Source organism: Corticium candelabrum, chromosome 14 (genome assembly GCF_963422355.1).
Source record: "Corticium candelabrum chromosome 14, ooCorCand1.1, whole genome shotgun sequence".
In the NCBI taxonomy this organism is placed as follows: Eukaryota; Metazoa; Porifera; class Homoscleromorpha; order Homosclerophorida; family Plakinidae; genus Corticium; species Corticium candelabrum.
This window is the reverse complement of record NC_085098.1, coordinates 3140306-3168066: the sequence shown is the minus strand read 5'-3', so window position 1 is coordinate 3168066 and position 27761 is coordinate 3140306. Positions and strand designations below refer to the sequence as shown.

The 27761-nt window shown below is 40.7% G+C and overlaps 4 protein-coding genes across 6 annotated transcripts; 1 reads left to right on the top strand and 3 right to left on the bottom strand.

Moving 5' to 3' along the window:
- Window positions 1-829: 829 nt before the first annotated feature.
- On the top strand, window positions 830-8654 carry LOC134189703 (uncharacterized). 2 transcript variants are annotated; one of them, XM_062658060.1, is made up of 15 exons: window positions 830-927; window positions 1787-1960; window positions 2031-2082; window positions 3296-3381; window positions 3452-3681; window positions 3745-3912; window positions 3967-4185; window positions 4258-4544; window positions 4610-4660; window positions 5842-6727; window positions 6788-6859; window positions 6919-7043; window positions 7109-7192; window positions 8127-8200; window positions 8272-8654. In XM_062658060.1, the coding sequence occupies exons 1-15, from the start codon at window positions 843-845 to the stop codon at window positions 8469-8471; spliced, it is 2793 nt and encodes a 930-aa protein (XP_062514044.1). In that variant the 5' UTR covers window positions 830-842; the 3' UTR covers window positions 8472-8654. The 2 variants fall into 2 exon arrangements, with proteins under 2 accessions (XP_062514044.1, XP_062514045.1); XM_062658061.1 differs by lacking the exon at window positions 3452-3681 and having other exon boundaries at window positions 1787-1956; window positions 3790-3912.
- A 1526-nt stretch (window positions 8655-10180) lies between these two features.
- On the bottom strand, window positions 10181-11631 carry LOC134190000 (uncharacterized). The gene has a single exon (XM_062658400.1). It carries the CDS (start codon window positions 11521-11523, stop codon window positions 10306-10308), a length of 1218 nt encoding a protein of 405 aa, XP_062514384.1. The 5' UTR covers window positions 11524-11631; the 3' UTR covers window positions 10181-10305.
- A 5294-nt stretch (window positions 11632-16925) lies between these two features.
- LOC134189687 (uncharacterized) lies at window positions 16926-18417 on the bottom strand. 2 transcript variants are annotated; one of them, XM_062658042.1, is made up of 2 exons: window positions 17519-18417; window positions 16926-17454 (listed from the first exon to the last, which is right to left on the bottom strand). In XM_062658042.1, the coding sequence occupies exons 1-2, from the start codon at window positions 18381-18383 to the stop codon at window positions 17441-17443; spliced, it is 879 nt and encodes a 292-aa protein (XP_062514026.1). In that variant the 5' UTR covers window positions 18384-18417; the 3' UTR covers window positions 16926-17440. The 2 variants fall into 2 exon arrangements, with proteins under 2 accessions (XP_062514026.1, XP_062514025.1); XM_062658041.1 differs by having other exon boundaries at window positions 16926-18410.
- Window positions 18418-26132: 7715 nt separating this feature from the next.
- Window positions 26133-27555, bottom strand: LOC134189642 (collagen triple helix repeat-containing protein 1-like). The gene is made up of 3 exons (XM_062657985.1): window positions 27241-27555; window positions 26748-27065; window positions 26133-26676 (listed from the first exon to the last, which is right to left on the bottom strand). The coding sequence occupies exons 1-3, from the start codon at window positions 27328-27330 to the stop codon at window positions 26332-26334; spliced, it is 753 nt and encodes a 250-aa protein (XP_062513969.1). The 5' UTR covers window positions 27331-27555; the 3' UTR covers window positions 26133-26331.
- Between the last annotated feature and the right edge of the window lie 206 nt (window positions 27556-27761).

Sequence of the window (27761 nt, the reverse complement as noted above, 5' to 3'; positions counted from 1 at the left end):
AAATGTTCGTGAAGGACACCCATCAGGGGCGTAGCTGGTCAGACGAAAGGGGGTTTCCTCTGGCTGAGACATATAACGTTTTTCGGAACCACAAGGCTCATGAGCTATTATGCCACGAAAAGAAACAATATGATTTGCAAAAGAGAGACCGCTTTGGCGGATTGGAAACCCCGGATGTTGCAATTAGTTCAACACGACGCTTGTCTTGCCTGTGCCTTTGCCTCTTCCGTTACCTGAATGCAAATATATAAGTTTGGAACGAGGCTAGAACAGGAGCCCAATCCACACAGAACGTCCAAAAGTACTGTACTAGCCATTGGGTAGCCCTCTAAATAAGTCATGCACACACGCCCCATTGACACCAGGGGAGGGCAGAGCTGAGAGGGGGAAGAGCTAAGAAGAGGGCAGAGCTGAGAGAAGAAAGAACTGAGAGGGGCAGGGCTGAGAGGGGGCAGGGCTGAGAGGAGGCAGGACTGAGAGGGGGCAGGGCTGAGAGGGGGAAGGGCTGAGAGGGGGCAGGGCTGAGAGGGGAAGAGCTGAGAGAGGGCAGAGATGAAAGGGGGCAGGGTAGAACTGAGAGGGGAAAGGACAGAGCTGGGAGGGGAGGGAAGAGCTGAGAGGGAAGAGCTGAGAGGGGAAGGGCAGAACTGAGAGAGGGCTTGCAACCCAAAACCTCCATCAGGTACGCGCCTGCCGTGGTTCATTATCCCGGCTACGCCACTGCAGTGCGCCTTGAATGCCTTGGGTAATCAGGAATCTTGGGTCAGAGCATTCATCACAGTCTGGTATACCGAGGCTTGGTATGCGCATACTTTGATATCTACGACTGTGTGTCTCAATCAATGGCGTCAGTCAGACGGTCTCCTGTCATTCAAAATACGAAAAGCGGAGACTTTTTGGAGGTGGCCGAGTCCAAGTGTTATCTAGGTGAGGTGTTTCAATCATATAGCTTCTAGTCGTCGTCTACTGCATTGGAGGGTACCGAGGAGGATGAGTTAGAGGCGTATTGAGTTACCATGATTTCTGTTGTGACTCATTACGTAACTACAGACGCGCAAGAGACGCGCGAGCGGTGTTTGTGTTTGTGTGTGTGTGTGTGTGTGTGTGTGTGTGTGTGTGTGTGTGTGTGTGTGTGTGTGTGCGCGCGCGCGTGCGTGCGTGCGTGCGTGCCTGTGTGTTTGTGTGTTTGTGTGTGTGTGTGTGTGTGTGTGTGTGTGTGTGTGTGTGTGTGTGTGTGTGCGTGCGTGCGTGTGTGTATGTGTGTGTGTGTGTGTGTGTGTGTGTGTGTGTGTGTGTGTGTGTGTGTGTGTGTGTGTGTGTGTGTGTGTGTGTGTGTGTGTGTGTGTGTGTGAATAACACATTGATTAATTAGTGGTTTAGATCAGAGAAATAGAACACTAATTTATTTTGAGACATGAATATCAGGACATTGTAACTACACCAGGGATATGGACACTATCACTGTCTCGGTTTGTTTATTGATTGTACTTTCAGTAACTGCAAATAAGAGAAATAATCCAGAATGCAAATCAGAGGTATTTGAACAAGTTATAAACATTGAATTACTAACGGGAAAAACAAATCTACACCGCAAATGCTGAAGGACTGTCTAAGTATTGTGCAGTTTATTGCTGAACTGTTAGTGTTTGGAAACTTTGTTATCTATCATAGTATTATTAGTATTGGTATTTTTTAGTAAAGAGCAATGGTCAGTTTGAGTTGTTGTAGTTTTTGTATTGATGTTGTCTACGTTTCATTGTTTTGAATTTGATGTAATGTACTGTAGGAAGAGATGATGCCGACTCTCCTGTGATGGTTTACTTGTCTAGCTTATCCATGCCAAACATTGCTCACTGTGAACTGAGAGCTGGACTTGGAGTTCTGGTGTTGTTACCGTTGGAGTTTTGTCTAGTGGATTCAAAGAAAGTGTCTATAAATCATCCTGTCGTTTTAACAGTGGGTATAGACTGTTTGACTGCTGTGCAAGGTTACTAGAGTGTATTGATGTGACTTCACTGCATGATGTGTAGGGTCACAATTTCAAGTTGGTAATAACGAGTTCAAGGTTGTTGAGATTCCCAGGTATGTGCTGTTGCTGTTTCTCCTTTACGAACGTATGCAGATATATGCATGTTTACACACACACACACACACACACACACACACACACACACACACACACACACACACACACACACACACACACACACACACACACACACACACACACACACATGGAAAATGGACAAATGTCAAGCCCTCCACGTCATTCGTGAATGACGTCAACCTTAAGGTCAGTTATGGAGATAGCTCCCCCTGCCTCTAGAGACAGGGCCTCCATGCACTACGTGGAGGCTTAGGGCCAGCACTACAATCCACCTGGAGCTTGGCCAGAGTCATCCAGGGGCACTGACTATGGCACAGCTTTAGGACTGGACACCAAGGCCCACAGGTACCCGTCTGCTGCATGATGTTAGGGCCAAGCCAGCGGTCATGTCCACCCCAGTCAATGACCAGGTACTCATTTATACTCCTGAGTCGAGAGAAGCGATTTTGTGTAAGTTTCTTGCTTAAGGATATTATGCCATAGCTCGCCATCACTGTGACTTGAACGGGCAACTCTTCAAGGTCCCGTATGTTTTCATTCTCCTAATGCACTCTCTAACCAACTGAGCTATTGCACACACATGCACGCGTGCACGCACACACACACACACACACACACACACACACACACACACACACACACACACAAACACACACACACACACACACACACACACACACACACACACACACACACACACACACACACACACACACACACACACTGTGGGTACCTTTTGTGATGGCATACTATGTTAAGTCTTATTTCTGTTATGAAGTTTTACAGCTGCTGTAGTTATGCTGCTGTCTGGGATTATTCATCTGCAAATCACTATTTACTGTAATGGTTAACGTTGCCTTGCCATTGTCCTTGTGATGATTTTATTGGTCGTAAGCTTAAGTTGCATTACTCACTTGAGAGAGTTGAACTATTTTTCTGAACCTTTTTTTTTGTAAAGACCTACAGATGCGAACTAGCTACATTTGAAAGCATCTTCTTATCAGAAGGTTTCTTGTTTGTCGAATGTATGGCTGACCCTTTGGCATTGTCAATGGTCATTATTTGTTTAGCAAATTACTGCCCTGGTACGTACAACATTTGTGGTGGTTTGTTCATAGTTAATTAATTACTATTGTATATGTATAGTGTGATTCAGTGCATTATTGATGATTGTTATTAATTTGATAGGAGAACACAGCGACAATTGCCCAAGGTTCCTGTTACGTCAGCGGCCAATAAGAATGAGCCACATTTGCCAGTGTATCTGCTCGAAGGTAAACATTTATTCAATTTAATTGATGTAAAATGCTGGACGTATAGTGTATCCTACTTTGTGAATTGCAGCCGAGTATGAGCACGTGTTAAAATTTATCTCTTCGTCTTCCTTCTTTTTCAACTCGAATTGCAAGGATGCATGGACACAAGTGGCAGTCGAGCTTGCAGTCGATGACACTTTAGTTTGGCAGACAACTGAATTTATATGCTGCCAGGTGTTCTGCCAACCAATACATTCTGTTTTGAATATTGATCTTCCTACACATGATCTTCTTACACTCGTCTCCAAGGGGCTGGAGGTAGTTCTAGTTGTACAGGGTTGCGTTAAATCAGTGTATTTTAGTGGGTTTGTTGTATTACAGAAGGTGATGAGTGCGTACTCCGATGAGTTGATAATTCGTTTGCAGACTTTTGTGCACGAATACGAAGATTGCCACAAACAGAAATCAACAGACTGCAATCCAAGGCCAGGGGACGACGTTGTGTGTATTCTGTTATGTGAGCTAGTGAAACTGTGTCAGGCCATTACGGTATCAACTTTGTTTTTTGCCTACATTTTAATTTAAAAAGATTTTTGTGTTTAGGAACTAGAAGCTAGTATTCCTTTGTGGTTGAAGATGTTGGTTGTGTTTGCTACGAACTCCAGTTGCATTTGTCTTCTCCTCATTTTGGCAAAGTTTCTACCTACTCTGATGGCATTGGTCTGCATGAGTGGAACTGGTATTGCTACAAGCGAGACATGCTGCATAAGCTGCACTCTGTTGTCTTTACTTGTCACCACCCAACTTCCAAGAGGGCACAAGGTGCAAGTGAATTTCAACCATGTTGAGAGAAATGTATAGTTAGAAAGTGTTGTATTGTTGCTTTTTTTGCAGTTGCCGATTGGGAAGGGCTTCTTACATGTTGTTATTCATCGCTTAGATCAAGGCGTATGTTATTCTTCATTGGATTGTGATTTGGTGATGTCCCTTTGTGAGCTGTTGTTATGTGTGGTTACTGCTGCAACGACATGGTGGCTCGATGTATCCACGACTGGTCCAGCTATCCTTGTCTACCTACAGCATATGGCAATTCCAGTGCTACAGAAAGTAACCAACTGTTTTGCCAGTGATGAAAAAGTTCTCTCGTGTGTAAGCAAAGTGAAGGGCATATTGGCAGAAAAGTAAGTTATGGTTGTTGCTCAGAGTGTTAGTCAATGATAGATCTATGTTGTGATTTACTCATTAGACAAGATGTGTGGGGTATTCATATTCGTAAGAAAACCAACCAATCTGGCAAGTAAGTTTAGCTTGGTGTATCTTTCAGTATGTGAGCAACAGACCTAGTACTTGTAAATGTTTATTAGGTGCAACCTTGAGTTATGTGTTAGATTATGGGAACTTTGTCTTAAAAATTTTATTCTTGTGACGTGTTTGCAATAAGTAAAACAGTAAGAAAGAACAAATACTTTGACATGTTTAATTTGCTAGAGCAGTGAACACGTACTATACTAACAGAAATGCAGTTTACGTTTCTCTAATTCAAATTTAGGTAACTGTTAATATTGAATTAGTTGATATTGAATTGTGTTTCAAATATTACCCAGGATGAAATCGAGGAGTTAGAATAGACAGTTTAAACTGATCATGATCATAGCTACCAATCATCCCGGGATTTCCTTGAACAGACGAATACAAAAGAGAGAGTCAATAGCTAAGTCGAAGTCATACACACGTTCAGTCCTGATTGTAATGATTTTTCGAGTTATTTTCTGACCTGTGGCCTATATAGGATCTTCGGTTTTCTACAGCACATGCAGTTACAGTAAGCACAAATATATCAATGAGAACTGCAAGGCCGTGCCTTCTGCGCGTGCGTCATATGGGGCGTGGCAGTTGGTACGTGGTGTCCCGGGAAATTTATTATGTATGCTAAGTCCAGGGAATTTGGGTGTCGTAAGTCCCAGGATTTCATGTCTAGAGTTTGGCAGGTATGCATGGTTATCAATGTGTTGATTTGATTGCTGATCTGTTGCTTTGTTCATTTGGTTGCTTGTGTGTTTCTGTCTGTCTGTTTTGTCGTGTGTGTGTGTGCATGTGTGTGCTTTGAATTAGGAATTTTTACGTAGTATGCCTTGACATACAGACATCATTCTAGCAGGTAGCGGCAACTGACTGCATGATCTGCAATGATTTTATGATGCAAAGACAACATGATAGCCTTGTGGTACTATGGTTGCAGTTATGTCATTGCTGTAGAGTGATTTGCTGTACTGGTCGTTTTGTTGTTATTTGCTGTATCTCAGTGTGTCCTTACATGCTGCTACCATTATGCCGACTAAGTTGTTTGTTTATTTGTGTTTTGTTTGTTTGGCTTTTGCTATAGAGTTTGTGTGTCAATTGTCTTATTTCTGTTGTTACCAAGTGTTTCAATTGGAGATGGGATGGATTTTGTTAACTGTCTTGCATTGACCTTGATAGGGTAGCTATTTTGGATCATTCTGATGTGATCATTCAAAGAAATGTTTCAATTCCTGTAACGAGGGTTTTACCTAACGCTCAAAGAAATGCAACCACAATTGAATCTGGAGATGATACAAATAGAAAAATTGAAACGGAATTGCCAATCACTGGAGCTACAGTCGCAGCCAGATACGAAACAGAGCAGAAGACGTTGGTAACTGAAGGAAATGCAACTGTGCAAGTGGAAAGGAAGGTTTCAAAAACGGAAGTAGCTGAAACTCCTGATGCTGAAATATTGATTGCTGACATTACTGTCCAAACAGGAGATGGAAGGAATGAAAGTGTACAAAGCACGCCACACATACCTAGACCTACACTTGCATCTGATAATAATGAAACTAAAGCATCAGTGTCTGGCGCTGATGTTCAAAGGGGAAATGGAGATGAGGCAAAAAGTTTGGAAGCAGCTAGGCCTAGCGTGAAGAAGGAACAGGAAGTAGTGCTTTGTTCTATTGGAACAGAGGATTTTAGACACGATCACAAAGAAAACAGTTTTGATTCTTTGGAGTCATCATTGAAGACCTCAGAGCCATCTGAGAAGTTTGAGACTTCGTTTGAGAAACAGCTACCGCATATAGAAAAGAAGGGTATTACAACACTTGGAGGCAAGAGTGAGTTGACTGAAGTCTGTAAAACAGAGAAGAGCCGTCAGAATTCTGTGGAAATCTTAGACCGTGTGATGACTGATGGATTTCATGGTGAACGTACATCTAATGTAGATTGTAAAACGAATATGTTTGAAACATACAGGCAATCGCCGTCATCCAGAAGGAAAGGCTGGACAGTTTCTCCCTCAAATGTAAGTTTATATGGCGTACACAGTCAAGAGTTGAGCACAGATAAGGTTACATTTTATGATTGAACTGTTTTGTGTCTTTGATTTGAGGCATTTGTCTACAACCAGGTTGAAGATGCTATCGATGAATTACATAGTCACCATAGTTCAGTACTTACCACACTAAGAGAGCGTTTCAAGGTGTGATTTGTTATTGTGTCGTCCTACTTGTAATCATTGCGAATGTACTAATGTTTCAGATATTGCAAGACGTTGTCTTTGAAGTAAGCAATCGAAGTTATCAGCCTCTTATGTCATTTTTGGTGGTGAACAAGGTAGACGAGACTACTCTATTAGATGTCCTCAGCACTTTACTATTTAATGGGTAAGAGATGTGGTAATCTGGTTTGCTATTTATTAATATGGAATTCTACTGTGATCTGTCTTTAGTGTTCCGAAAGCACAATGGGATATTGGTGCCATCAAACAAGCCGTGACTGTTCTTACACCAATTATTGCAAGTCCAGGGTCCAGGTACACACAGTCATGTAATACAATATGTCCTCTTTATATTTAATTTAATAAGTTAAGAAAGATGATTAAGTCAGAGCCACAGGTAAAAGCATGATTGTATTAGTACATGGTAGGTGAGGAAATATTGATGCTCTTGTGGTGTACAAAAACTGCTATTTGTGCAGTGATGCTTCTAAATGTTTTGAGACGTATTTATTCTCAAGTGACAAAATTTCATGATAGTGGTGACACTCATTGTGTATGTCTTGTTTCTTGGCAAATTACAATACTACTGTATTTGCAAACATGAAGGAATTCTGTACAGCTGAAGTGTGTAGAAATCTGATTTTTTGCTGAATCTGGTACAGACTTCATGGTAATGAACGATCAGTGTGTGCCGAATAGCAAATATTTTGAAAAGTATACACACACGTGACTGCTAGCTGCTCATACAAGATGTAGGACGCCAATATGGTTTAGAATCAGTATGGTGGACAAAGCCAAGGTAGTCACCAAAGAAAACATCTTATGTCTAAGTTCTTAATTCTTCCATTTCCGGATAGTCGATTGATCTAGCTGTTGGCCAGCAGTTCTCAGTAATTGTTTTGAATGAAAGAATTGGAAAAGGAACGACACGTTTATGGTTAGGTACAAGCCCTATTCTAGAGTACTAATACTTGATAATTTATATATTTTATTTTTGATGGGGCATGCACCACTGTGTTGCTAACATTTTGCTTAGAACGATATCAGTCGATACTGAATGTAAAATAATTCATAATGGAAGTACTTATTCATTACTTGATTTGACTGTACGTGTTGTCGTTACCCTTTCATTATGTGTGTTTGCTATGCAACTGTTAGACATAATTGAAATTATTGCATTGACAATTTAAATCGTATTTCTGTATGAAGATGTAATTTATTTTATTTCTATTGTACATTTATTGTCTAGGCATGTGATTAGAGCTTGTGAAGTTGTACAGGCTCTCGTTGGCGTATACTCTAACCTACAAATGTCTATGTCTAGTAAGTGCAGCATACAAAGGATGAGATATGTACTGACACGTCAGTCTAACTAACTGTGTGCCATCTTGTAGGAAGCAAATGCTCGAGTGGCACATTTAAAGGGCACAGTCAAGAACAGTATGACGAATGCCAGAGGTCGTTACTAGATTTACGAAATAATATAGCGGACGATAGCAGACGAGTAACTCTTGCAAATCTAAGTCCTGGTCAAACCCAGGATGACTACGTGTTAGCTAAACATGCTCTCTTGCTACACCTTAGCAATATTTAGAAACGCGTATGTCACAAAGTTGATCTAGTTTTTAATTATTTGCTCACACACTTGTTGAAATTTTGATGTAATAGTGTGAATTTTTTATGATAGTATCTATTAGTTGAGCTCAGCCAATTTTGGTCTTGATTGGAATGCATTTGGTGTATGCCATGAATATCGAATTATAAATTAAACAATAAAAAGTTGATAACAAACTATTTTTATTGCTCTGTTAGTATAACCTTGTAATCACATTGTTGTATTATTTTACTAGTTGACTTGCCTGTTCTTTGCCCGGGAAAACTATGTTAATATATTAGTTATCAAGTGCCAAGCAGATAAATGACTAATGACTATCACATTCCGAATATCCAGCAAATCTGTTGTTCAGATCAAAGTACGAATTAATTAATAGCCCAGTCTCTTGCTGTTCGTACGCAAACAAATGTTGAAATGACATAACTGCATGATGAAACAAACATTGTTGACCAAATATACGCTCTTGTTAGCATTACCCAGGCTAGACCGCATGCAGGTCAGAACATAGTATAGCCCAAATGTTTGATTGAGTCACTTAGTCTCTCAATATTGAGCTCCCAGCTCTACCAACAGAATCTATTGGCAATCAAATGTGTCAATGTTTTACCTAGTCAGATGTTTTCTAGTAGCTTTCTTGACACTCGATTGCAAAGGGTCTGATGCATCCACTAGCTGTGGCACAGCTGCAGCAGCCTCTGCGCCTTTTTGCATATATAGGTCTACTGCAGCCTTGCAAGCCAGACTCTTCTACGCAGTCGCTGAGCTAAACGCACGTGAATCACGCGAGGAGGAGGAGCTTTTTCCGGAATGGCGACAAAAGCTCCTCCTCCTCCCGTGATTCACGTGCGTTTAGCCTGGCTTTTGTGAGGCTAGTGCAGTTGTTGCCGACTACCTGCTCATTCTGTTATATAACCTTGATAATCTGTTATTATAACCTTGAAATCACATTTATTTTTTTATTATTTTATTATTTTATTATTTTGTATTTATTACAATACGTTACGTATTTTGTATGCATGTACAGGTATATGCGCCATATAAAAGAAGACAGCTTAAAAAGTAGGGAGAATGTCGCCTTTGTTATTGCGTAATATACTAAATACAAGTGGTGAGTCTGACTGCTTAGTGACTGCGAGGGCTCAGGAATTAAATCAACTGAGATACGACCACGTAATCAGATATTTAAACCTTCAAATGCTGTTTCTAGGATTGTGAAAGTATGCGTGTGACAATGTACACATAGGAACGGTGCATGTTGCCTGGTTTAGGGCACTGGGACTGCTACAAATTCCGTGTACTTTATCATAATATTTTTGTTCTGTTCTGAACGAAATTGTATGCAGCGGTGCAGTCTATTTGTGGCCAATTGATGGAGTGGGCACACCCAAACTGTTCAAAACTGGTTATGTTCTGTTGTGATTTTGTGCAATGATGTGTGTGTATATACACACATCATTGCGCAAAACCACAAGGGATATAACCAGTTTTGAACAGTTTGGGTGTGCCCACTCAATCAATATATATATATATATATATATATATATATATATATATATACCTCAGGTTGCATTTTCAAAAATACGTATGCGTTCTTATCTCTATGACAACTTGGATTTCATTTTATTGTCATAGAAACAAGAATGCATACATATTTTTATTTTATGCCAAACTATATAGTGCCACTCGATCATCATTTTCAAATTACAACTCAGTTTCAATTAGCAAGCATCAATTTTGATGTAACTATACACAGTTAACTTAAGCAAGACAACCGGTTGACTGCATTAATTAAATGTTATGGGTATGCTTTACACTATTGGCTCTTACGATGAGTTGCCTGATAACAATCAATGGCTGAAGTGTCGCTACAAGGAGAAAGTGTGGACTGGTATTGGGCATACCGAGCGTCCTCTCTAATACAGTGATGCGTAGATTTTAGCGAGTGTTGAAAGTTGTTGTAGTCAAACAGTTTCAATTCCAGTTGTGCTCTCTCTCGATTACAGATCGAAGGGGCAGCAGCAGCTGCTGCTGAGATGGACAATACGTTATCATCACATTCGTGACACGCTCCATATCCGTCCATGGTCTCGTTTTCTGTCACCTGTTTGAGTGATAGATTTCCTACTGGTTCATATACAGCGCGCTTGAACTGCACCACACGCTTGTTGCTATCAAACCGGAGATGATACACGTGACACTCATTTCCCTCTCGTGCAATGTACTGCTTCCTTCCCGTCCCTCCACTGCTGTAAATACCACTAAAGTTGGCTAGAAAAGTTTCACTCGGTGAGCTGCCATTGACGTCGCTAGACCGAAGGTACAGCGACACTTCGTCTCCATCAAGAAATCTGTTGGCCGAGCTCTCGCCATCTCTGACGTAGACAAAGATTCCGATAGAGAAAGAGACGCAGCAGGCTGTCAATATGATAGCGGATAGTATCCCGCCGGTTTTACAGCAAACTTCGCTCCGGTAGTCTTCAGGTTTACAATTACATCTGCAGCAACATGATGCCGTCGATACACGTATCAGTTGAATGACGGTAAAGGTGGCGAAGAGAGCACTGCAGACCCAACTGACGATCAGTATCCAGTAGTGAACGTGAAATTTAGTGCCTTTGGTCGTGGACGTCTTGAGCCGACAAGTTCCAGCAATGAGGTACCACGCCAGGCCAACGTTGCCTCCGTCTTCTATAATGACCCTAAACAGAGAGAGAACGTGTGGCCATCCGAGTGTCTCTGCGGCGTCTGTGTCTTTGATTTTGAGCTTCTCCGTCTTCGCCATTTTAATTTTTGTTATCAATTCTATGGCTCCGATTAGGGTCGATGGTACGATTATGCAAAGCCAGCCAATGAGTAGGCCGTCGTTCGTGTCTCCTATCGGACTCGTGGCAAATCCCTCGAAGGCGAAAGATGCGAAGGCAATCCAGTCCGTCAATATGTCGACGATTCCTAGCAGAATGCCACCGTAGATGAAGAATTTTTTGAATCGCGCAGCACAACAGCAATCCGCCGTTTCACAGCAACTCGCCATCGTCGATATTGTGCTTTGCCTCGACGATATCAACTATCGACTCTCAACTAGGCTCACGTGAGCTAGACCTTCATTGCCTGCGTTGATCTCACGAGCAGTTATTGTATGTTTGTCGCGAAGAATTTTTAGTTTGCATGTTCATTAATTGTCAGAGGTGTTTGGTCTCTTGTGTGTTGTCGTTCGTCTTGACGAGACCTAACGTCGCCCGGTGGGAGGATCAGCAGATGCGTCAGCTAGTTGTATCATCTGGTTAGGATTTTGTTTGACTGCCAAATCTGGTGTAAACGCCATGAAACCACTGTGATACTTTTGAGCGATGCACATGCAGCTACATTGTAGCTTGTAACTCAAGATATCCGGTTTATGCTCTAGCGAAGGCTAAAGTTACATCAGTTTGGTGTCAGTCGCACACCAGCGTCAACTGCTAACTCGGCGTCGCTGTTCGTGTTTGCGTTCATACAAATGAGTATAGGGGTACAGGTAAGTGTGAGTACTGTATAGTTCATCTCGTTACGTCTGCGCTGCTTGATTGGCTATAGGGAAACCTCTCTTATTTATTTATTTATTTATTTATTTATTTATTTATTTATTTATTTAGTTGTTTATTTATTTATTTGTTTGTTTATTTATTTATTTATTTAGTTATTTGTTTATTTATTTATTTATTTGTTTATTTATTTATTTATTTATTTATTTATTTATTTATTTATTTATTTGTTTATTTATTTATTTATTTATTTATTTATTTATTTATTTATTTATTTATTTATTTATTTACTTACTTACTTACTTACTTACTTACTTACTTACTTATTTATTTATAAAAACAGTTGCGTGCTCACGTGATTGCAGGTCACACTCTTGACGATCTGTAATCAATTAATCATTGCATATTGACTGCAGAAGCAAAGCTGGACTGCAATGCCACTAATCAAGTATTTTATAACTTATTGACTGGTACTGAAGTAGTAATATTGTTGACAGAGTTGCCTTTTTCATGGTGATGGGACAAATTGTGGCTCTAGGCTGAACATTGTGGCCCAGACAAAACGAAATAGTAATTAAATTGTTATTCTTTATGTCAATATTATTGTTTCTGATAAGAAACATTGGAGAGGCTTAAGTCATGTAAACATAGCAGAGCAGTGGCACAGTTGTATTTATATTCTATATTTACAGCAGATTTTCTAGTAGGAATTTAGGCCTGTTAGAGAAGTTATCGTATGTAATATTGGAATTAAATTAATATTATTACAATTTAATACCCTTTGTCAAATTCAACCGGCAATCCTGGGTAGCTGTGGGTAGTGGGTGTTTAATAATTAATAAAAGACAAAGCCATCAGTAAATCTGAATATGTTTCTAGAGTTTTCAATTTTGACAAGAGTGCCTTGATTTGGTTAGTTGAAGTGTGTGTGTGTGTGTGTGTGTGTGTGTGTGTGTGTGTGTGTGTGTGTGTGTGTGTGTGTGTGTCTGTGTGTCTGTGTGTGTGTCTGTGTCTGTGTGTGTGTCTGTGTGTGTGTCTGTGTGTGTGTGTGTGTGTGTGTGTGTGTGTGTGTGTGTGTGTGTGTGTGTGTGTGTCTGTGTCTGTGTCTGTGTCTGTGTCTGTGTCTGTGTCTGTGTCTGTGTGTCTGTGTGTGTGGCGCGGTGGAGCAGATGGTAGAGCGTTTGTGACACATCCGGGATCTTGTATTTCGTGATGAGGGTTGAAAGTTCCATCCTGGTGGAGGCAACACTGTCGCAGTTTCCTTGGGCAAGAAACTCACCCACACTTGCTTCTCTCGACTCAGGATTATAAATGAGTACCTGGTCATTGACTGGGGTGGACAAGACCGCTGGCTTGGCAGTAACATCATGCATCAGACGGGTATATGTGGGCCTTGGTGTCCAGTCCCAAAGCTGCGCCATTGTCAGTGCCCCTGGATGACTCTGGCCAAGCTCCAGGTGGATTGTAGCGCTGGCCCCAAGACTCCACCTAGCGCATGGAGGCCCTGTCTGTAGAGGCAGGGGAGCTATCTCCGCAAATGACCTCAATGTCGACGTCGAAAGACGTGGAGGGCTTAACATTTGTCCATCTGTCCAGTGTGTGTGTGTGTGTGTGTGTGTGTGTGTGTGTGTGTGTGTGTGTGTGTGTGTGTGTGTGTGTGTGTGTGTGTGTGTGTGTGTGTGTGTGTGTGTGTGTGCAAGTACGCCTACACTAGATTAACCAGGAAACAGTTACTCAACAAGATATCCAGACAAGTACACGTTGATACTCAACATTGTGTGGCGTCAAGTTTATATGATGATTGTATAAACTGCACAACCTTTTTACGCTGAGATGTTTTATTAACAATTCATGGCTTTAGTGCAACCACAAGGAGAAACTCTTTGCTCCTCTCAGCTTCGAAAAAATTTTGCAGTTCCTCTCAGTTTCACACGCTATTTGGCTTGAGGCACGAGGGGCTAGAATTAGTGTTAAGGTTAGGGTTTTTGGTTAGGGTTAGGGTTAGAGTTAGATGTAGAGTTGGGTTAATTAAGGTTCTAAAATTTTTATAGCACTCTAATTATGCAATACCACCTACACATTATATTCTGTTCAGTTGTTATATGTATGTCGACCATTTCGTGTTAAACTTGTTGCAATGAGTTAGTAGTAGTCTTCATGTAACATAGAGATATTGACAACACTTGTTGTTCTTTACTGCTGCATGTATTGCGTAATAGCTGGTTTGCTTAGGTGTTTGAACTTTCGTGCGCGAATGTTGTCACTAGGAAGACGAAATTTTGCTGGTTTTTTCTAACAATTTGGAAGGCGTGTACGCTGAATGTTTGGGCACGTGATATCAAAAATACCTGCCGAACAAGTTTGCAGAGACTTTAATCGTCAACTGGTTCGGGTTGCAGTTGCTACTGTCGGCTACAATCGCATCTGTTGATGGGGGATAAGTGTGAGATCGTGTGTCGAGTGCTTGTCTTCATTGCCTGGGTGATAGGACTGATTTTCTTATGGATTTACCACAACTTCTTTTCCAAAGTGGACGATGGCACCGTGGAGTTGTCGCTTGCTGCAGGTGTTCTCTACATTTTTACAGTCATGACTGTTGTTAGATGCAACAAAATTTGCACCTACGGCTTGGGGGATAACTGCAAGAGGGGCGAGTGTTGCGGAACATCGAACATAAATCCGATATTCTGTTACGCGGATTATTGCTGTGCAGTACTAACAGGAGCTGTGTTCGGGTTCATTGTTCCATTTGTTTGTACTACTTTCATTATTGTTTGTGCCACGAGAACGGAAGACGGGGGCGGCAAGGCTATGGCGGGCGCGGGTGCGACCGTCTGTGTGTTCAGCATTTTTCTACATTTCTACAGTTGGGTAAAACCCTGTTGTTCAGACTAAGGCCAGACAGTATGGGAAAGTACACGTCTGCGTAACTTGTTAACGTTGTTTTGAAGTGTTTTTCTCTAGCTGCCATACCGATTTTGCATGCATGTTGTAAAATGCGTTAGCGTATAGACGCCTGTATCTCAAATTATTTACACTTACTTCTAAGTTTGCAATAATGTTGTCCGTGCACAGTCTAATTATATATGTGCATGTCTTCTAGCGTCTCGTCCAGAAACAAACGGCTGAATAACTTTATACAATACGATAGCTTTGTAGTCTGGCTGATTGCAGCCTCGAATGCGATGCCATCTGGCTGCAATCCACATTGCGTCTGGGGCGAGGCCAGATAATGTTAGCTCTTAACTAAAAACGACGATAATTGCTTGTTGTCGGACACATGAATTTTTTATGTAAATTAAATATTAATAAATATTGTATAATTTTATCTCTTAGTAATACCATAGGAAGAGAAAGGCCGCCAAACAGGGCTTGCATTTTAATAATAAAAATACAAATTTAAGTATAAAATTAATTAAAACACGAATTTAATATTTTAAAGTAAATTTTTATTTTTGTAATTTAGCTGCACTGTAAAATTCTCACTATATAAACGACCTTCTTAACAGTTACCTAGCGATTTATGATAGACACAAATGGTTCTTTAATAACTTCGCATTTTTATTAATTAGTTAAGCAACGTACCATTTTTCAAGGCGATCAATTACCCCTGACTTACGGTTACCATAGAAGGCCACCCACCTGACCAAACTTTGTACAGCCGACTGCTGTCTTTTCATTTTGTATCATGAAAATTCTAAATTCTTTATGTACAATGATCAAACTCTCGGTTGACTACGCACATGCGCAAAACTAACTTTGAGGAGACTTTTGTCTGAGATATATATTTTAATTTAATATCGAAATTCTACACTTAGTTTCGTATGACAAGTCAAAGATCAAAATGCGAAGCACTTAATCAAATATGTGTATTGCGAATGTGAAAGTAAGTACGCAAATTAGAATGTTGAAACGTTAACTAGAAACAAGGAAATGCAAATTAGAACCGGAAGTCTCATTAACTGAAATGCTTCGAGGTATCTAGACGCATGCAGAGTCCATGGAGGTACGTAAAATTTTTCTGCGTTTTGTTATATGCATTGTAGCTAACAAAACGAGGTCATGTACGCTAGAAACGAACGATTCATTACAATATTGTAAAAAATTATTTAAACCTCTGTGGTGGTTTTTCTCTTCAACAATCATTGTAGACTGCATGTGTCGGTCCATAGTAGAGGGTAGTCTGTACAAATCTAAATCCATTGTTCTCAATAGGCATACCCGCCTAACAAACAAACAAACAGCAAAACGAGAAATGAGTTATTATAATGGTGTGTGTATAGTTTATTTAGTGACCGCCGTGTACAGGTACCCAATAACCCATTTTGAGGATGTGGTGTAATGACGGGATGTGATAGCGAAAGCAGGCGTGGCTATCTACTATCTAGCAGTTTAGGTCTTGTCGCTGTATTAGTTAGTTAAGACAGGGTATCATGTACAAACTTTGCTTTGCATGCACGCATTTAGAGATGGAACGACGTTTGGAACATTGTTGGCATCATCTTCAGTCTGACAAACTGCATGGCTCCTCACAATGTTTAGCATATAGTCATCATATGATATATCTTGAAGCATGCAGGGTATAATTGCTGTCTTCGTCGCCAGCAATTTTGTAAGCGCAGTCGGGAACGAATTTCTTTCTTTACTGTGGCATCTACAAAACAAAATGTCAACCGACTTAGAATTGCAGCTGCTTTCTGCAACCATTCTAGGTCGTCCTATCAGATCACTTTTAATTCGATAGCAGACTATCAATTGCTGTATACGTTTGTGTCTGCTTTAGAAATGCAATCTTGTGTGGGTAGTTTAATAATTTGGTGGAAGAGATGACAATATGTCCATCGGTAGCATGTTACTATATGTCTAGACCGTACCTCACAGTTAACAATCCAATCCGACTTGGTTGATACGCGGATTTTTCATCGCAGTATATTCACCATCAGAATGAGATCCTGAGTATACTACGTCCATGTTAGCCACATGTACTATATACGTTTTACATTGACATAAACTCACCACAAATAGAAAAACTATTTGCAAATGCCACGTAGTATGTCTAGATATGAAATTGTTTAGGAGAGCAAAGCAGAACACAGAAAACAAAAACAAACAGTAGCTTGCCAAGACAACAATACGCGTCTACAGCTAATAGTCAATCAGAACACTACCATGCTGTTCAGTCTCGATCACACTGATTCGTAACATCTTCACAAGAAAATGTAAGCTCACGCTTGGCTTCTTGAGCTTCATCCCTGATACACTGATGTACCGGTTTTATACTACCGGAATCCTTCGTTCTAGATCCACTATTTTCAATTTTGGCATCGTACAACATTACTTCAAGCTTTACGTCTTCACAACCTTTACCAGGGCAGGAAGAACATGTCTGCAGCTCTGAGTCTGTCTGGACTACACCATACCCGTACTGTACTATACGATACTTTCTGTCAAAACGAAGATGATACACGTAGCAGCCTTTGTCTCTACGGTAAATGTACTGGCTCATACCCTTGCCTTGACTTGAGTAGATGTCGCTGAAGTTGACAAGAAATGTGTGCAGTGATGAATCTGAATCTTGAGGCTTGATATAGATAGACGCTTCGTCGCCATCTACCAAACTATTGGCAACTTCAGTTTGTCCACCGAGATAATTAATGGTTTGGACAGCGAAAAACGAAGTGCAACCCACAAAAGTTAGAAAAATAACAAAGCCGCCAAGTGCACAAAGGAGTTTGCTGCGTAATTTTCCCACTGCATAATTTCGAGAATTGCATCTGCCGCAACAGACACAGGCGGCGCGGCAAAGCCTAAAGAGTGTAAAGAGGGCGGACAAGCCGCTGGCAATCAGGCTGGCCATCAGTGTCCAGTACTTTACTTGAAAGTCGCTACCTGTAGTCGTAGACGTCTTGAGTCGACAGGTGGCTGCAAAGATGTAGAAAGTCATAGCAAAATTGCCTCCATCCTCGATAATGACTCTGCATCCCGACAAGAAATGTTGCCAGGTTAGGGCAATGTTGTCTGTGCCGGTCACGTCTTTTTTGTTTTGTCTTTTAGTCATTAATCCAGCTAGTGTCCAAACTATTACAAGCAAATCCACTGCTGCAATTATGGTAGAAAGCGCTATGACACTACTCCAAGCGATGAGTAGGTTGTTGTCGGGGTCCCCCATGGGGCTCGTGATAAATCCGTCTGCGGCAAAGGAGCCGAAAGCGATCCAGTCCAAAACGAGATCACCTATTCCAAAGACAAGACCTATGAGTAAGAAAAACGTCTTGAATCGCTCACCGCAGCAGCATTCCGCCATATCACAGCAGCCCTCCACCGTTGGGGTCGTCTCGCTCGTTTGGTCGACGCAGTCCAAGCACGCAACCATGATGAAGAATCTAGACAATACGTTGAAGCAGCTGTAGTAGTAAAAACAAGGAAGTCTGGGAGATGGTGGCGAATGTACTTACCAGTTGTACTCACGTGAACAATAAGGAAAACGTTTGCATATGCGTACTCTACACAACAAGCATGCACCTCCTACGCGCTATACGTTTCGTTTAGCCATTTTGTTTAAATGGTTGCGTGACTGCAACAAATGCTCTACTACCCCCGGTGTGCGACCATTTCGTCCATTCCATTTTTAATTCACGGCAACAATTGAATATTGAATTAGAAATTGAAAATAGCGTAGAAGTTGCTTGCAATTTCAATATTCAATTCTATTGAAAATTAAAAATTGAATGATTGAAAAACTGTAATTATTTGCGGATTAAAATGAATATTGAAAACATACTTAATTTCTAACAAATTTTCATTCTCAATGCAATGGAATATTGAAATTGCAAGCTGGTTAGATCAATTTTTGATGATAAATTCAACAATCAATTTAATTTAAAAATTAAATGTTAAATTTTGAATTTGCGTGGCCAATTCGTCCATTCCATTTTTAATATTTGAGACAAATTGAAAATTGAATGTCAAATTAAGAATTGACTGGCGTTGCTTGCTCTTACAATATTCCATTACATTGAAAATAGAAATTGATTGAAGACCAATTGTCATTTTAATATTCATTTACTTTGCAAATAGATTCAATTTTTCTATCTGTCCAATATTCGTAAAATATGAATATTAAAATATAGCCTCTGATGCAAATTTTTTCTCCGTACTAAATGCAAATAGAAAGTCACGGTAGTTGCTAGCGCGAGCCATATCTCATAAACGGCATAATGACACCGCGTGGTCGGTTGCCTGTGACTTCAATATTCAATTCTATTGAAAGACGAAATTTGTGTCTAGCTTAGCCACGCCCAGCCACGCCTCTGGCACGCATGCAATGTAATGCAATTAAGAGATGGACGAGAAAGCCACGCGACCTACCACTCACAACAAATCTGTAAGCACTTGCACCTGGCTCTCAAGCATGAGACATTCCTTGCTGCGACAAGGGAAGCCCGTTGCATGGAGGCACGCTTACGGTCTATAGTCAAGTCGACGAAATCAACGTCTAGCTTGCACTGGGAAGTTGACGCCTAGTCGATTTGGAAATTTAGAGACGCCAAGCAATTAGCCAAGCAAATAACCCCGCCCTCAACATTCCGCTGGGGTAAGCATCTTCCTCTTCAACTCGCTTGCGAACAAATCTTCGTCAACTTCGTCCATGGATATCGAGAGTGGAGAGAGTGCACGACCTGCCACTAGCGTGAGATTCTAGCTGCCGGGACTTTCCCGTCATTTGACTTTACATAGTTGCTACGAGTCTTTCCAATCGACTAGGCGTCAACTTCCCAGTGCAGGCTAGACGTTGATCTCGTTGACTATAGATGCCGTAAGCGTGCCTCCATGCGACAGGCTTCCCTTGTCTCATGACGGTTGACGAGAGCCAGGTGCAAGTGCTTACAGATTTGTTGTGAGAGGTGGCTTTCTCGTCCATCTTCTAATGGCATTACATTGCATGCGTGACAGAGGCGTGGCTGGGCGTGGCTAAGCTAGACACAACTTTCGTCTTTCAATAGAATTGAATATTGAAGTCACAGGCGACCGACCACGCGGTGTCACTATGCAGTTTATGAGATATGGCTCGCGCTATCAACTACGGGTAACTTTCTATTTACATTTAGTACGGAGAAAGAAAATTGCATCAGAGGCTATATTTTAATATTCAGATTTTACGAAAATTGGACAGATGAAGATTGAATCTATTTGCAAAGTAAATGAATATTGGAATAACAATTGGTCTTCAATCAATTTCTATTTTCAATGTAATGGAATATTGTAAGAGCAAGCAACGCCAGTCAATTTTTAATTTGACATTTAATTTCTAATTTGTCTCAAAAATTAAAAATGGAATGGACGAATTGGCCATGCAAATTTAAAATTTAGTATTTAATTTTTAAATTAAATTGATTGTTGAAGTTAACATTAAGAATTGAACTAACCAGCTTGCAATTTCAATATTCCATTGCATTGAAAACAAAAATTGGTTAAAACTTAAGTATGTTTTCAATATTTATTTTAATCCGCAAATAATTGTAGTTTTTCGATCAGTCAATTTTTGATTTTCAATAGAATTGAATATTGAAATTGCAAGCAACTTCTAGGCTATTTTATATTTCTAATTCAATATTCAATTGTTGCCGTGAATTGAAAATGGAATGGACGAAATGGTCACGCACCGTACTACAAACAAGAAGCGTTGTATCGTGTTCTGTTAATTGTTCTGAGGAAGTTTCATGGAATACTGTCAGTAGAATTCTCATATAGGTCACACGGTACATCTGGTGTGTCCAAGCATGTATGTTCTAAAGCAAAGAAGGCAATAATTTCTTACTGCAAAACTCACGTCAGCCTTCTTTTAATTAAGAAAATATTTAGTTATTAAATAACTAGCTACTACTACCACTCACTGGCCTACGGTTCCCACAGAAGCCCACCCATCTGACCTAGCTACCGTATTGCCAACTGCTGTCCTTTTCTTTGTAATAAATCTGCTGCACGTACCATATAATTTCCACATTCTTTTCGTAGAATGGGCAAACTCTCTGTTAACTATGCACAGCTGCAACACTAATTAATGGGGACTTTTGTTTACATATATATTCTATACTTACAATCCATAGTTCCTAAACTAATACCTTTCTTCTGTATATAAGTCAAATATCAAAATGAAAAGCACTTAACTATGTCTATTGTGAATGTGAAAGTAAATACGCAAATTAGAATGTTGAAATGTAAACTAGAAACAAGATTATTGCAACCGGAAGTTTAATTCTGACTGAATGCTCCGAGGTGTTTAGACACATAGATGGAGGTATGAGCGCTTAATTCTTTTTCTGTTTTGTTATGCGTTAGATAACAAAACTAGGTAAGACGTCATTGTGTACGACATATTCATTGCAATTTTAAAAAAAGTATGTAAACCTTTGTGGCGGTTTTTCTCTTTGCCAATCACTAGATACTGTGTTAGTCTACAGCATTACACACACGTACACACACACACACACACACACACACACACACACACACACACACACACACACACACACCACACACACGCGCGCGCACACACGCACACACACGCACACCACACACACACGCACACACACACACACACACACACACACACACACACGAATTAGATGCCGCAAACTGATTTATAATTAAGCCATGCAATGAATTAATTAGCACAATACGTTACCGCAATACAAAGAAGCTTGGAAAATCGTACAGGAGTTTACATTCTAGAACAGGTAAACTTCGACTTTTGCAGCTTGTCTAGCGAGTAACGTTTCATGACTCTTTAGTGGTGCCACTCCTGCTCGAATAAGCTACTAGTTGAACGACGCCAAGTACGGCCTAAACTCACAGACGATCACTGTACCCAACCACAATAGCTAATGAATTCACGCGATCTGAGCAAGTGCAGGTTTGATGTATCCGGGATTATTTATACGGGATGTGTAAAAACAACATAACGAAATGGTAGAAGACTGGATAGAAATCAAGTACTGTAACTCATATGGCTACCGTACATATACAATTAGGAAAGCAAATAGGAAACCGGATACGCAAATATTAGAGGAAGAGCGGAAACTGGAAACTGGAATGGGCCACGTACGGTACCAAATTGGGCACGTGTCCGCATTGCTCGCCTGGATTTGCTAACGACTACTACTGCACCACAAAAATTAGGTGTTGAGTACCATGATTAGTGCAAGGGCGTAGAAAGCAAATAGTCTCGCTAGCCACGCTCCTCTAAAGGGGGGTGCGAGCGAGACAAAAAGCTGAGGTGATGTAGCGCACGTTATTAGGTAACGTTGCGAATGATACTGATGAGTAAAAATATATTAATTATTTAATCAGCTATACTTTTAAACAGAAGTTGGTGCCATTAAGCTTCTGGCGAAAGTGCATTTTTCTAAAACCATGGCTGGACAGACGCCAACCTCGGCCTCCTAGACCCGTGTAGCGCCAATTCTTTTTTAATCGATCGGCGCTACACAGATCTGGAAGTCCGAGGCTAACTAGCAATGTCCATGATGCACTGTACCTCGTTGTGAGCTGATGACACACCATAGGCAGGGGACTCCAATGTGTTTTGAAAAATTGTGATTAAATTGAATTTGATTCGGATTATTAACGGAACAAATTTAATTAAGCACAGCAATGTAGCCAAAACATAGAAAACTGACAAAACGTACAGCAGTTTGCCAAAAAATAAGCGCGCACCCAACTGTAAAAATAGCAGCTTAGCATGTTTCAAAAAGAGAGTGTTATTTTCGCTTACGCAGTCTCTCTTGATAACACTGCCCAGCTGTAGCACTTTCACAAGGAGAGAGAGAGAGTAGAATCATATTTGGCTGTATGGGATTGCTCGCTGATGCACTGGTTCAGAGCCCGTTTTGGCCCGTCGTGACTAAGCACGCACAGCTTCGGTTCGAGTCGTACTTTTTCGCAGATTTGAGAACCTGTTGCTGAGCCGGTCTGATCAGAGCTTGGGCAGCTAGTACACTGAGACGAAACCCCGCTTCTCAGTGTTGGATCAGACAGAAGACCGTCTGATGGCAAGAACACAGCATGCCGGTAGTGTACAAGACGATCACTACTGCCAAAGCGGAGATGATACACGTAACAGCCTTTCTCTCCTCGATCAATGTACTGTTTCTTTTCTTTGCCTGCACTCGAGTAGATGTCGCTGAAGTTGACAAGAAGAGTTGAGTGATCGGACTGAAGATAGAGAGACGCTTCCTGGCCATCTAGGAAGAGTTGGGACCCTGCACCCTCACCACCGAGAAAGTAGATAACGATGCCACTGCATGGTGGTAATATAAAAGCCACCTAGACAGACCAGGATGATTAGGACGGTGCCAAATGTGCACAACGAGTTCTTCCATAAGTCATTTGGCTGACGGTAGCCTTTGCAGCAATCCTCTTTAGCGGCGTGACACAGACGAACTGTAATGATGGCAGACAAGACGCTAGAAATCCAGCTACTGATCAGTATCCAGTGCTTTCTGTGAAAGTCGGTGCCTGAAGTCGTAGAGGTCTTGAGTTGACATACGCCCCAAACGAGGTACACAACCAGAGTAATACTCGTGACTGGCTTCATTAGGGAATATATTACAAGAAATGACGTATCAGCACACTAACGTAGAAAAGGCAAGCTTATTCCAATTATGTAGTTGTTGACAACTGGCAGAATGCAGATGATCAATGCATGTGGACGAATCTGCGTGTATAACTAACCCAGCCACAATGTAGTTCCGCCTTCCACGAGGTATGGAAAATGTCATTAGGTTGTCGTCGTATCACGCTAGATAAGACCTCAACCTAACATTTACACTGACACACCTAATTCCAGAGGTTCGACATATCTACTATCATTATCAAATTTGTGCATGCCTTGTTCAGTACGTGCGACTCGACATGGTCACCTTTCAAGACCACTACTTATCTAACAGGAAAAACAAATTAGTTGCCTGAGCATCCCAGATATCATGATGTATGATCAGTTTACTAAATTTTCGGCGGAAGACGACTGTCTGCATGGTGCTTGTGTTTGTGAAACCTACACAGTAGACACAATAATTCATTAAGTAAGAGTGTCGTGATTCTGAGATCTCTGGCGTCTTGTTCAACAAACGGAATTGCAAAGCCATCTACAGAGAAATCGATAGCTAGACACAGAGGTCTAAGAAACGGCATAGAAATTATGAAGAACTCGTTCCTTTTGCTGTATAGTGGCCTACGCATGTCGCTAGTCCACATTTCTAAAAGCTATTCCTATCTAGTAGTGTGCCTCATGAGTTGTGAGGTCTGCCGTGTTCGACAATCAGCCCACATGTTTGCATGTATCTGTCAGTCAAAGGCATGCAAGTTGTGAGGCAAGCTCATAAAATTGTAAACATGCATCTATTTGGTTTCCGCGTATACTACATTTCGCAACGAATTGCACATAGTTGATTTCCCACATTTGCCTGTGAGACTTCCGCCGCTCACTGTACGCGTTCTGTCGCTCCCTACAGACAAGTTTCGTGGTTGAAATCCGCCAAATGTAGGTGCCGGATGTGGCATGTATATTGTATAGTTAGCTATTTTTATGTGACTGCTGTAGCTGTACTAAAATTTGTGCATATGCAGTAGCGCTACTACCAAAGGTCTTACTTGCAAAGACTCTGTTGTCAAGATTCCATCACATGATGTAATATGATATTGCCTTTACTTTCACTACGGTTCATTGACCTCATTACTGTGGTAGGGGATGAGGAATACTTTGCTGCATGTTCAGTATCTTGAGATCTGCTTTGTAGTGATCACTGAGTGGGCCAAGCCCGTAGGAAGCATTTCAAAAGTGGTTCAGCCTAACGCGCGCTAAGAGGGTGTGTTCTAAAATAGCGCGCCAAGAGAGCAGTCTTCCAGCATACTGGTATGTATTACCTAATCTGTATTGCTTATAGGGGCTCTTGAACAATTACTCTCGTTTACAAACAATTACTGTAATACGTGGCTACCCTATGACCTCAGAGCAGCGTCAATAAGTCAAATAAGTTAGGATGCTAGAATTTACTTTAGTAGATATATTAGTTATTTAATTACCCTAAGTCCTATAGTTTTAACAGTAAGTTTCGTGTAATTTTAATTTTTGGAAGTACAGTTTACTTGTGAAAGATGCATGGTTTGACCAGAACCTGGCCGGTTTCTACGGCCTTGATAGGCCTCTCGTATAAGTTCACTCTAAGGACCGGCTCCTATGGGCCTTGACTACTACTCATGCGAAAGTCTAAGTTCGAAGACTACACTGGTTTTGGGTGGATTTCTGATATAGAATAATCCATTTTGTATTAGAAAAGTTGGTGACGCGCTATTAGTGAAAAGACTGCTGTATTTACGCATACATAAACTGTAGCTGTAGTTTTCTTAATTAATTAATTAATTAATAAAAGAGTGATCGAGTGACATAAAGATCGAATACTTTATGTCTAGATTTCAGACGTATACACATAAAGTATATTCAATCTTTATGTCAGAAGTATACATATGAAGTATTTGATCTTTATGTCACTCAATCACTATTTTATTAGAAAAAACTACAACTATACAGCGACTGTTTAGGTATGTAATTAATTAATTGTATTAATTAATTATAATTATTGAACATCAAATTCATTAATTATTGTAATAATTAAATAAAAACATTTTAAACATTTACGATTATATACATCATTGAAATGCAAAAATTGGAATGGTGAAAAGGCACAGAGACCGTGTAACGACAGATGCGACGAATTCAACCGGTTAATTAATTAATTAATTAACCCGCCAAGACAACGGAGCGGTCTGGCTAGAACCCGTGAGTTCTGTTATAAATTTTGGATTAAACAATATTTTATTAATAAATTTACATGTACATACATACCAATGCTAATTTGGCACATTGGTGTACTGGTACCACATCCGGGCTTTTCTAGCAAAATGGAACCGACTTTCGCCCTCTCGTTCCTTCTTTTGCTTCCTGTTACGATGTCGTTGCAATTTCCGATTGAATACAAACGGGTGAAGAGCAGACCGATAAACTTTTCTTACATTTTTGCAATGTTGCATTTAGTGTTGCAAGTTACAGTGTAACACACCAGTCTAGAGCTGCAAGTTTGTAGTGTATTTATGTTATACTTCACTACACTGTTAATAGTTACCTAATTCATATTACCAGTGTCTAGAGGTAAATTTCAAGCCAAATCTTCAGTAAGCAATAGCACTAAACACTATTTAGCTAAAGCTCATTACAATTACTTCTTGCGAATCCATCAAACAGTCTTAAAGACAACAATTTGATGTTACTGTTGAGCTGGTGGCATCTCTGCTATCATGATTCGAGAAACGGAGTTCCATCCAGTATAACCATCCGCCAAAGTCTCACCCTTACATTTGCCAATGTGGAAACCAACTCTGACGTCACCAGCTGGAATGTTTTCACAGTAACCTTCAATTTGTCTGTGACGATGAATGTCGTTACTTGCACGAGTATAATATACTGCGTCGATTGTCATGGGTCCTGTGCATTCTCGATCGTTAAATGTAAAAAACCAACGAGAACAACAACTGGCACAATTGATACGCAGATTTCCTGCATATGCCACATGCAGTGCGGTATTCCCATGCTTTTTACTAAAGCGACATTCCTAAATGACGGAACAAACGCATACATTCAAGTAGCATTACTACTGCAGTATAGGCATGCATTCAAAATTACTTGAATGAGTCCAGTGTCTTTGCCATCGCTTCTATTCCACACACATTGCTTCCAGTTTGATTGCTGAATCACTTCTCCCTTTTCTCCCTTCACTCCCAAGTCGCCCTTGCTTCCTTTCACGCCCTCGTCTCCTTTTAGTCCTCGAGGACCTAATTTTCCACTCTCCCCTTTACCTCCTTGTTCTCCTCTTTCACCACGACCACCTTTCTCACCAATTGTTCCATCTCTTCCATCTCTACCATCTCTTCCAGAAGATCCCAAAGGACCTGGTGATCCAGGAGAGCCAGGCACGCCTGGAACTCCACCACAACATCCATTCTATTAAAAGAGCAGATAGTGATCAAATAAATTGCTTAATTAATTAATCACGATTTACGCATTTAGTATTTTCAGCAAATTGCTGAATTCAAGGATAGAATGTTAGTGCAACGTACTGACAAATACCCTATTAATTAATCAAGCTTATTGTAACTGAATGGTCCATCTTTCTTACGTTATCTGAAGTTTCTGCACTTGATGTAACTGCTATTACGAGCAGCAAAGAGACCAAACTCGTTGAGCTGATACACTGATGTTCCATCATCTCGTTTATTCTCGCTGGCTATCTTGACTGACTACTATCCAATTCAAGTGTGCTTATATACTCGTGGCTCCACTAGGAAATGACGTAATGATAACAGCACACTAATGTAGGTGTGGCACGGCTGTCGATTCGTCAAGGTCGATCGCAGTACAAAACGGTTGAGTACTGAAAACTCTAACTAACTACTTCAAAGCTACTCGTGTCTTTCAAATACTTGCACTAGTTACGGTCACCTCATCTCCGACAATGAGTCACTCTAGACTGTTTGTGGACATTCAGTGTGCGTCATTAGCAACTGACGTCTTAGTCCTAGAGAGTGAACTTCCAGTTCTACTGCGCGTCAGTGTTGTACTTCTAGTTCTGCTACGCGTCAGTGATGCAGACGAAGTGGGTGGCAAAGTTCATGGTCTGTACGTAACATCATACCACAT